Source organism: Nestor notabilis, unplaced genomic scaffold, assembly GCF_000696875.1.
Source record: "Nestor notabilis isolate BGI_N333 unplaced genomic scaffold, ASM69687v1 scaffold167, whole genome shotgun sequence".
Lineage (NCBI taxonomy): Eukaryota > Metazoa > Chordata > Aves > Psittaciformes > Psittacidae > Nestor > Nestor notabilis.
Window position 1 is genome coordinate 1 of NW_009935892.1, and position 10,709 is coordinate 10,709.

At 41.0% G+C, this 10,709-nt stretch overlaps 1 protein-coding gene across 1 annotated transcript in view; it reads left to right on the forward strand.

Annotated features, from left to right (window-relative positions):
* Positions 1–953: 953 nt before the first annotated feature.
* Positions 954–10,709, forward strand: part of CTSC (cathepsin C) — a gene marked incomplete at its 5' end in the record, with an annotated part of 15,748 nt that continues 5,992 nt past the window's right edge. The window contains 3 exons of the mRNA XM_010018039.1: positions 954–1,099; positions 8,280–8,446; positions 8,858–9,013. Of these exons, the coding sequence (XP_010016341.1) occupies positions 954–1,099; positions 8,280–8,446; positions 8,858–9,013 (469 nt within the window). The remainder of the gene's footprint in view (positions 1,100–8,279; positions 8,447–8,857; positions 9,014–10,709) is intronic.

The following is a 10,709-nucleotide window of genomic DNA, read 5'->3' on the forward strand; positions in this document are numbered from 1 at the left end:
GAGGAAGTAGAGAGTGGGGAGTTCCTATTTAATCACTGTATGTTGGTGTTACTTAATAGATTCTTTTTATTTTGGAGAATAAGTCTTACAAGGAACGGCTGAGGGAGCTGGGGGGGGTTCAGTCTGGAGAAGAGAAGGCTCAAGGGGACCTTACTGCTCTCTGCAACTACCTGAAAGGAGACTGTAATGAGATGGGGTTGGTCTCTTCTCCCAAATAACAAACAATAGGAGAAGCGGTAATGGCCTCAAGCAGCACCAGGGAGGGTTTAAACTGGATATTAGGATCAATTTCTTCACAGAGAGGGTGCTCAGGCATTGGAACAGGCTGCCCAGGGCAGTGCTGGAGTCACTGTCCCTGGAATCATTCACAAACCATGTAGATGAGCCCTCAGTGGTTTAGTGGTGGCTTTGGCAGTCGTGGGGTAAAGGTTGGACTTGATGATCTTAAAGGTCTTTTCCAGCCTGGTTGATTCTGTGATTTTTCTGAATCATTTACTCTTTTGATCGGCTGAGACAAGTTCAGTGGGAGCAGTGGAGGTCGGGTGGGTGGTGGAGGGAGTCTGAGCACTGGTGCGAAGGAGCACGGGGTGGCTGATACTTCATCCCAGATGTTTTAGGGGGAGACACAGTGTGTGAGTGATACAGAATCCGAGTCCTGTGTAGCTGTATATAGTAAGTTATGTTTAAGTAAGCTGTTTCCTAGTAACAGCTGTTCAGTGCTGATAATTAAATGTGCAAATACTGTCTAGCAGTGGCAAAAATGAGTATGTATACCCACTGGCAGGTAAGTGAAGTCCCTCAAGTGTGTTTGCTTGATGCCTTTTTTGCAGAAGACTGTAGAACAAGTGTATTTTATTTTAGCATCTCTTGGAATAAAACGTTGCAATGTACTAATTTTTAATTTTTATCCCTTCCATGCAGTAATCATGCAATAATATTTGTATTTCCTGCAGGGCCTGTGGAAAGAAAGGTGCTTGTGAATTTTCAGAAGTTAGATGTGGCTCAGGATAGTCTGGGCAACTATGGATTCTTCACTCTGATTTACAATCAAGGCTTTGAAATGGTGCTAAATGACTACAAATGGTTTGCATTTTTTAAGGTGAGTTAACTTGTAGTGTTCTGAGGCACTGACTGTTGCTAAAAGGGCCTGTAGTTAGGCTGCTTCTTAGTCCCTAAGTGCCACTGTGGGGCAGTTGGGATACTTGGTTATCTTTGGCTGGAAGTTTTGCCTGGATTACCAGGTAAAGGGCTTTTATTTCATCAGTGGCTGTGTAGGGAGCTGAGAGAGGCGAGAGATATTTATGTTTCACAGTGGGTATTGTCTGGAGACTGTTACAGATGCTGATGCTTTCCCTTCTGGGCATGCTTAAAGCAATTGAAGGTCTTCATGAAACTAACTCTCTTGGTAGTCTGGACTTGTTTTTTCTTGTAAGTTTTCTTCCTGACACTGCAGACCCAAGTGAAATGGCAAACCGTTGCTTTTCTCTTACCTTAAAGGTGTTGTCAAATGCATGAAGACTTTAGAAAAGTCATCTGCTCTCCTTGCTGGAGGATTTCTAGCATCTTTAAATTTTATTCCAGAATACTACTATAATATCTGAGGATATTAATAACCTTTCTGCTGCCTGTAACTGTTCTTTTGGAGTAATACTGTTATCTCCAGTCCCTGTTAATGACTTCAGATCCAGCTGAAAACAGTGCTGGTAGGCAGGGGGTAGACAGGAGAAAACCCACTTGGTGTGAGGAGTGCTCTGGTGCTGTTGTGATGGGTGGCTTGGAGCAATCTCTGCAGGATGACTTTGCTACCTGAGAGACAGACATTTTGTGGAGCAAGTCTGCTCAGTTGGTGAGTGCAGTCCTAGGCAGGAGCAGTGAACATGTTGGTTCAGGACATACTATCTTGTGTCTGGCTTCAGACGAGCTGCTGTTAATCACCCAGGCCTTGTCCAAGCATAAAATCTGTGAACCTTGGCTAGTAGTAAGGAGAGTAAAGAAATGACTTTTGCTTTAAATTGTCTTCCTGGGAGCCATTGTAAATGGTTTATTTCACAGCAGCTATTTTCAAGTCAGTGTTTTCAGATGTTCACAAAAGTGAGTGATCCGCTGTTCCAGGACTGTAATCCTTACTGAATAAAAATGATATATGAGGCTCCAGTTTAATTGCAACTTAGTCCATGCTGATTTGAGCTCACTTAAGTTAAGGGAAAGGACTGTGTAGGTTGTTTTACAAGACTAATGGTGAAATTGTTTACATGCTGTTTGTTCTGGGTTAATCCCAGTAGGCAGCTAAGCACCACGCAGCCACTCACTCATTCCCTCCACAGTGGGATGGGGGAAATGTAGACGTATGAAAACTTGAGGGCTTAATAGGTACTTTAATAGGTAAAGCAAAAGCAGCATGTGCAGGCAAAGTAAAATAAGGAATTCATTCACTACTTACCACCGGCAGGCAGGTATTCAGCCATCTCCAGGAAATCAAGGCTTCATCATGCTTAACAGTTAGATTTACAACTTCTGTGTAAGACCCTGGGTCTTATACTTGAGCAAGAGCAAAATGTGATGGAGAAATACCTCATTGACATTCTCTCATATGTATAAGGCAGCGATGCTAAATTGCTGTCGTGTGCATCTTGCAGGTTTGGCAGGTGATACAGCAAAAGCTACAGCACTGAAGGATACTCTTGACTGGGCAGAATTACTCTGAAGCTTCCCAGGCAGGGATGCCTCTGAGAGCTTCCCTACCACGGTAGGGCCTGCCTCAAAAGCAGAATTGCTGCCTCCCTGAGGACAGTGGGGCACTGTATGTTGTGGTATTGTCCATGAGCTCAGGCTTGAGGTGTCATCTCTGGCAGGTGGAATTCAGCAGTCATTGCTGGCCTTTGTGGACTCATCTGAGGAGAATGTAGTTGAACTAGCGGACTGGGAATCCTTAGGTTGGTATTTTGCACTGAAATGAAGAGTTGCTATGGTAAGCACTTGAGATAAGTGTTGATTATCAAACTAAGTCTTAAATGTGAGGAATTTAATCATAGAAACAGTAAGTGGCCTGCTCTGGAATGTAAATGGATCTGTAGGGCACCAGCTTTAAGACAGTTGAGAGTCACCGAAGGCTCTGCTGCTGCATGTGAAATACATCCCTGGAAGATGATCACTAAGTCAAGTGACTAATAAGCACTCCATGCTTGTGAAAATGTAAATGCATTGATTTGCAGGAGTACTTTTAAACAATATTCTATACAGTTTTGGTATAATTTAGTCTGGAAGGAACTTCTGGATATCATCTGATCCAGCTTGCTACTCAAAACAATAAATTGAATATCCACCTGAGCAGCAGCAATGCACAGTTAATTGCATTGCATGGTCATGACTGTATCTTAGTTTTTGTAAGCAAATCAATGAATAGTTTTGCAGTTGCTTTTGGTATTGAGAAATAGCAAACTTGTTAGGCTTATCGGTCGGTAGTAGGGAATCCATTAGCAAGACATGCTTATATTAAAGCCTTCTGTCCTTGAATTTCATAGAGAGGATTAGAGCTCGTTTCAATTACCCTCTTTATAATTTTGCTGCTATAAAGGAAGCAAAAAAATACCTAGATGCAGGTATAATGTCCAAGAAGCACAAGGGAACACCACAGCACTTAATAAATGCATTTTCTGCTGTAGACAGCAAGTTGACCAGTTGACTTTGTTAGGCAAGAAGTTGCAATACTGATGTCAGCAAAACTTATTTCACAATTGCCAGTGGGGACCTGAGGCAAAAAAGTCATTCCTAATGAACTGCTTGACCTTATGACATGTTTAGATGTATATCTGTTTACTTTCAATCTGATAAATATTGCATTACATATGAAATAGAAATAAAAAGATCTAGTCCTGGAACAAGCTAAAAAATGCATTTTCTCCTACCAAATGAAGTTAATGCTCTTTTAGAACCTATCCGATATCTTCCACTGTAAACTTTGTAGGGGACAAGTAATATATTCAGATCAATGCATGCTTCAGAGGTTTTTGGAGAGTGATTGCCTATTGTTTAAAATGTTCCTACCATTTGTACCTGAAAGCAAAATAAACACATCAGACTTCATTTGCTTAGAGTTGGTCATAATCAAGAAGCCCTTGGAGTAGAATAGAATGCTAATTGGCAGTGGCCTTCCTCCCTAGAAATGCAGCAAGAGGAAAGCATAAAAGCAATCTTAGACTATTTCTTAGCCTTGATTGCTATTGAGAATATGGAAAGTCATTAGACAAAGTCCTTCTGGAATTCATGGAAAGGAAGAATTATCTTTGCTGGCAGTCTCTTGCTTTACAGCAAGAAGGTACAGAACTGGTGTGTTTAATAGAGAGTAATTTGCTATTGTTTTGCTAGTTGGTAAAATGACTTAGTTTCACTCTGAAATAACCTTACAATGTGAACACTGTCCTGGAGTTACTGCTTGATTGTGGAATAACATTTTAGTTCATGAAGCAGTTTGTAGCACAGCCATATGGTGCAGCCATAATGCAGAAAGCCTTGCACATCTCCTTCCATGGCTGTGGGTTTGGGCTTGAAAGGAAAGTATGAATTGCTTAAAGGCCACTCTTAAATTTTAAAGGTGACAGGGCAGATAAAGCATCCGGATTTACCTACGATGGTGCTTTAACTCTTTCCTCATATTCTGCCATTCAACAGAGAGGACGGAGTTGCTAGGCAAAATGAACAGCAGTATTAAGCCAGTACAGTACTTCATGTCTTCCAAGCATAGAAGTGCAACCGATGCTAATTGAATCTCAAGTGTATTTTTGCTTAATGTTAAAGAATGAAGCTAGTAATTACTAACAAGAATGTTGTGGGCTTGTCTAAATGGTGGCTTTATCAGAGCTGCAGTGCTGTGTTGGCTATAGGCTCAGCGATGTTGATGCATATTTTGGTGGGGTTTTAATAGCCCTTTGTTCCTGTGGCAAAACAGACACCCACTAAAATTTCTTTAGGGCCTCACCGCCTTTAAAAGTTATTTGTTCTTTCATCTGGGGACTGTGAGGAAATTACTTTCCCCACCGAAGGAGTGGATTGGATGATCTTATCAATGTATTTTTTATCTCAGTTTGCTTTAATAGCTTAAGTAAAGATGCTGTGACAGTGTTTTATTTCTAACTGTTGTACTTAGACTTGTCCCTCGAGGCTTGCCAAGTTAAATGTGGCATCCTACTGCATTCATGCATTCTGCTTCTGACAAGGTGAAGTTACTCTGCCTGGTGTTTGTTTGCAGCACAAAATAACTTGTTTGTTTTATGGGAATGCTCTTGTTTCTTATTTAGTGTGTGCTGAAATGTCCCTATACTGAACTTGATATGAAGTTAGTATACTGGCTCTTGGCAGAAGCTTGAGCGTATGCTTCTGCTGGATGATGGAAGGATTCTCTAGGGCTATGCAAGATATCAAGCTTTAAAGATCAGGGGCGGGGGGGGGGGGGGGGGGCCCCCCCCCGAGGGATGCAAAAGAAATAGGAACAGCATAATATAAAAAGCTAGAGCCAGGCTGAAAGGAAAGTTTAGGCTAACTTATTTCAATTATTTGGTATCTTTTTGCTATTTATTTAATGTTAAAACTACCACTTTGAAGGGAGACAATCTTGTAATTCTCACTGTTTGTCCATTAAGCTAAGTGGTAATTCTTCTGACTTTTGAGAAGTCCTATAGTAAAAACAAGAAGTCTGGCATATCTTCATATTAAAACATTAGCTTTACTTCATCAAAAACAAAGAGATTATAGAATATTCCACTACTCAAGTTACTGATCTTTTCCAGAGTGACTTTGTGACATCTCTGTCATGTCTTTTCTTTCCTCTCTTCCCCAACTCCCCAAATTTGGTTAGAAACAAGGATTGTTGTTCTGAAATAACCAGCATGTTAGTTGAGCTTACTAAACCGGCAGTGTGGAACTGCTTCATCCCTAAACTGTACATCTGAAAGCACAGATCTCTGAATTGCAGAATGTTCCCTAGAGGAAAGAAAGCATATCTGTAGTTGATATTTGTCCACATTTTATGTTAGATAGCAAGATGCAGTTGTTTTGTTCTGGTAATACTGTCTTCTGTGTTTTTGTACAGTAGGGCATCTAAAAGTCTGCAATCCTGTTCTAATTAAGAATGTGTTTCCCATATTAAAATGCACAGGCACACTTGAAAATTTTATGACAGATGAGCTGTAAGTCTTTCCACCAGGCTTAACGTATAGGGTAGTCCTGCCTTCTGGAACTTGAGTTGGGTTATTAAATTGAGAACAATAGATGTAAAAGAGGATAGGATGGCAGCCTGTGTGTGTTGCACTGCTGAATCTCTGTTAAAATGTTGTGTCCAATAAGGTCTTCACACTTTCTTGCTTTCCTCTTAGAGTTATGTAAATTTTAGAGAGAGCATTAAAGTATTACATTTGTTACCAGGAGTAGAGTTGAACATACAATTCCATTATGTCATGATGACCAACATAGGAAAAACTTGACAAAAAAGTTTCCTTAGGTTCAGGTATCTAAAAGCAAGCCCTGAAATTTAGGTACACGAAACCTTTTAAGGTTAATGCTGTTGTTGCTTCTCACATTGCTGTTGTTGTTTTTACATTAGCAAAGTCATGTGTGTTGTTGGCCTTTAAGAGTATGTGTTTGAAATAGAATTAAAGCTTAATGTTTTCAAACCTCAGAATTTGAACTGTGAATATAGTTTGCGTGCCTTTTTACAGGAGTTGTTCCAGATTGATCAGATCACTGGATGGAGTTTACTCCTGCAGTTGTGAGCGTTGGCTGGTGAAATTATCACATGTGGCATGGCTGTGGTGGTCTTGTATTAACTTAAAAATTAAACCCATCTTCTAAAGTCTGCTGAGGAAATGCCTGCAGCAGTTGCCCGTCAGTTGCTGGTGGTCACAGCTGTGTGTGTCACACAGTGCTGGTGTGGCTGTTGTCCTCCATGAAGGATGCTGTTCTGTAATGGGTTCTGCAGATGTGCTGGGTATGGTGCCAGCATCTTAGATTGAGTCTGGCATTGTAATTTGCATTCACCTGAATCATCATGTCACACCCCTTTATGACCGTTGGTTAGGCAGGCAGACTCATGCTAGGTCCTCTAAAACTGGCACCGTCAGATTTGCTAGATCTGATCAGTCAGAACCCTTCTCTGGCAACAGTAGAAATAGTGCATGTGGTTTTACCAATGAAGCACTGGTCTGACGGTTTACCTTCTAGTAGTAAGTGGAGAGTGTCATTGCTGTGGCACTTAAACTTTACTATCTCATTTTAATTCCTCTAACCCACTGGGGAATTAACTACTTTGTAGAAATTCAGCGTATGCTCATGGCAGGAGTGTTGGAACTAGATGATCTTAAGGCCCTTTCCAACCCTAACCTTTCTATGATATGATTCTATGATAAGTATTGCGTTTTTATAAAGATTTCTCAGCCAATTCTGTGTATCAGTGGCTCTCTGTTAAAAGTCAGGGGGTGGAGGGGGAAGCAAATTGGGACCTTATGGGTATATTTTCCTAGTGAAAAATGGCTTTTGGAGTTTAAATTCCCTTTATCCAGATGTCATTTGTGAGCTATGGTCTTAAAGTCTCCATGTCCCCTTTTTAAAGCCAGTTCAGTAGCAATTTACAGGCTGCCAGCCTACAGAAAGGTAGGCTGATTAATTTTATGCTTCTACACAGACTATCTCTTTGTCTCTTGTTTATCTTGAAGCATTGCTACTGACTGTACCCTCACCTTCTTTGTAGTTTTGCTGATAGGTTTGAACTGAAAAGAACAGTGTGAGAAACTCACTGAATTCACTTTACTGAAAGTTGCATAAATGCTGTGAGTACTGCTCAGGTTATCTGTCTGTATCTTAAAGAGGAAAAAAAAGGCAGTAAATTTAATCTTCAGAAAAAGGAGAGGGATTTCTTGAAGATAAAAAAAAAAAAAGCAAGCTTTTGTTATAAATTGGTATCTAGCAGATAATTCACTGTCTTTTTTTCCATGAAGGTAAGTCCCAAATCTATCTTTTACATTTGGGTTCAGTTCTAGGCAAAACAATTAGCACCTGTTAGTTAATACTGATACTAATGTCTGTTGGTTGCTAAAAGTGCAAGTCAATACCTGTTTTTCTTGCTGTAGCACTTTGATAAAGATCAGTGTCTTCTCCTCTGCTCAATCTCTACAGTATGTGTCTGGCCACTTGCTCTGAAACACAAGCAAGAAGCAGCTGGGTGGGTGGGGACTACTGCTGTTCCAGCAAATGCATCTGCTCAACACAGGCCTAACCTCTTCTCATTACAGTACAAAAAGGAAGGACAGAATGTAACCAGCTACTGCAATGAGACCCTACCAGGGTGGGTACATGATGTACTTGGCCACAATTGGGCTTGTTTCACTGGACAGAAGATTTCTTCATCTCCCTCAGATGTTCACATAAACGAACTACCTCTCCAGAAACCCAGGGGAAGGTAAGCAAGAGATAAGCGACCGCTGGAGTAAAATGCTTGGTAACTGCTTCAGGCTTCACCTAAACTGTATGGACCAATTCTATTACTGAGGGCAAAGTTAATGCCAGTGATAATATTTGGAATAAACCTGAATGCACAAAAGTAGAGGAGGGTGTGCCCATCACATCACACAGTTTCACCTTGAGTCTGTGACAAAGCCCAATTACAAATCTGGCATATCTAAAGATGGTGATTGTATCATTCTAGTTAGTCTGTCTGAAATTTCCTTGATCGAATAATTGCATGTTTTATCAGTGCCTACCAGAATACTCTTCCAGATTTAAAGGGTTTTCCATATTCAGTTTAGAGAACACACTTACTTGTCAATACCCATCCTTTTCTTACTGTTCTGTTTGTTTATTTTCATTGCAGATTTTCAAGCAGACCTTATGTGCACAACTTTGACTTCGTAAATGCTATCAATGCTCACCAGAAGTCCTGGAGAGCAACAAGATACAAGGAGTATGAGCACTTTTCCCTAGAAGACCTAACTAGAAGAGCTGGGGGTGTCTATTCCAGAGCTCCAAGGTACTAAGGCCTTTTGTTTTGCCATAAATCCTACTGCTGCAGAGAATCTGCTTTTATTTGTCCTGGCTTTTCCTAGCTTGTTTTGGCTTGTAGTTCAGTTTTTTAATCAAGTTTCAAGACTTTCCAGCTCATTTTCGTGGAGTGCCGACACATCTTCATTTGAATGATTATTCTGAGCACCTGTTTCTCAAGCAATTGAGACAGATAAGGTCATCTACCATTTAATCTTGCCCAGTAATCAACTGCTGAATTCATACGTGCAGGGAAGACGTGAAGACAGTCTCAAGTTGTCATCTCGCTCTCTTTCTACCTATCAGCTGCTTGCCATAGTCAGGAGTTTCTGCTTGACTGTCTTACTGATTCTGCTAGTTCATAACTGCAATTAAACAGCAATGAACAGCATTATGCTATTAAACATGATTAATACAGATTTTCTGAAGGCATTCCCTGGTTACTTTGATCATTTGCTATGTCTGCTCCCAGGGTCTTCTAACAGAAGTAAACTGTCTCATGAAGAAGCATGAAGTACCCCTGAAAGTGCCTTCAGGGTCTTGCAGATCGCATGGCAGAGAGTGGTGATGGGGGTAGATGCATGATCCTGTACATTAATTTGAGAAATGGAGTTCTTTGATCTGAAGATCCCTTCCTTACAGCTGTTTTACCTTCTTTGTATTTTTGCTTCTTCCACTCATGATACTGCTGTGGGTAGGAATGCTGTGTTGTCCAAACTGTGGCAATTATATGTTTGTAGAAGAAGGTCCTAGTATACAATAAAAGTTCTGATTTGCATGGGAGTATTATGCCGATTATCATGGCTTCATCCTCATACAAGATTAACTTTGTAGATGGTCTTAAATACCGTAATCTGTTCAGAAGCTCTGTTGCACCATGCAGTGCCTCGACAGTATTTTGTTGGCCCTCTCATGTTTTCAGAATGGACTCCAGTGTCTGGTGTTTGTGAATGGCATGATTTATGGGACAAGTATCAGGTTATGTGAAAGCTGAGTGCAGGAAGCTTGTGGTTTGCTGATATATCATAGAATCATAAAATGGTTTGGGTTGGAAAGAACCTTAAGATCACCTAGGTCCAACCCTCCTTCTATGGGCAGGTGTACCTTCCAGTAGACCAGGTTGCTCAAGGCTCTTTCCAACCTGGCCCTGAATACTGCAAGGGATGGAGCAGTTGCAGCCTCCTTGGGCAGCCTGTTCCAGTGCCTCAGCACTCTCACAGTAAAGAATTTCTTCCTTACATCTAACCTGAATCTCGCCTGTTTAAGTGAGCCCATTACCCTTTGTCACTGCAGTCCCTGATGGACTCTCTAGCATCCAATATATAAGCATCATTTGGCTGCAAGTATCAGATAAGGATGAGTAACATTAATACTTCAATAGTAACAGTAAAAACTTGCTCCAGGGAAGTCTCCAGGGTAAGTGGGACTGCAGTTATTGAAGTGTTGATGTAAGCTGTGTCTGCAATTAAACAGCCCGTGGTTGCTGTCAGTGCATGCTGCCAAGGCATAGTACCTTCTGCAGTCAGATAACTTGTGATGGCAGAGGTGTAAAATAGCTGTTGCAGAGCTGTATTGATACAACTGCTGAGAGTCATCTCAGCACTTCAGATTGGTTCAGAAGCATTTGACCTCAGTGGCTTGTGGATACTTCATAATACAGTTCCCTTAGGAGAGATTTGAGTAGG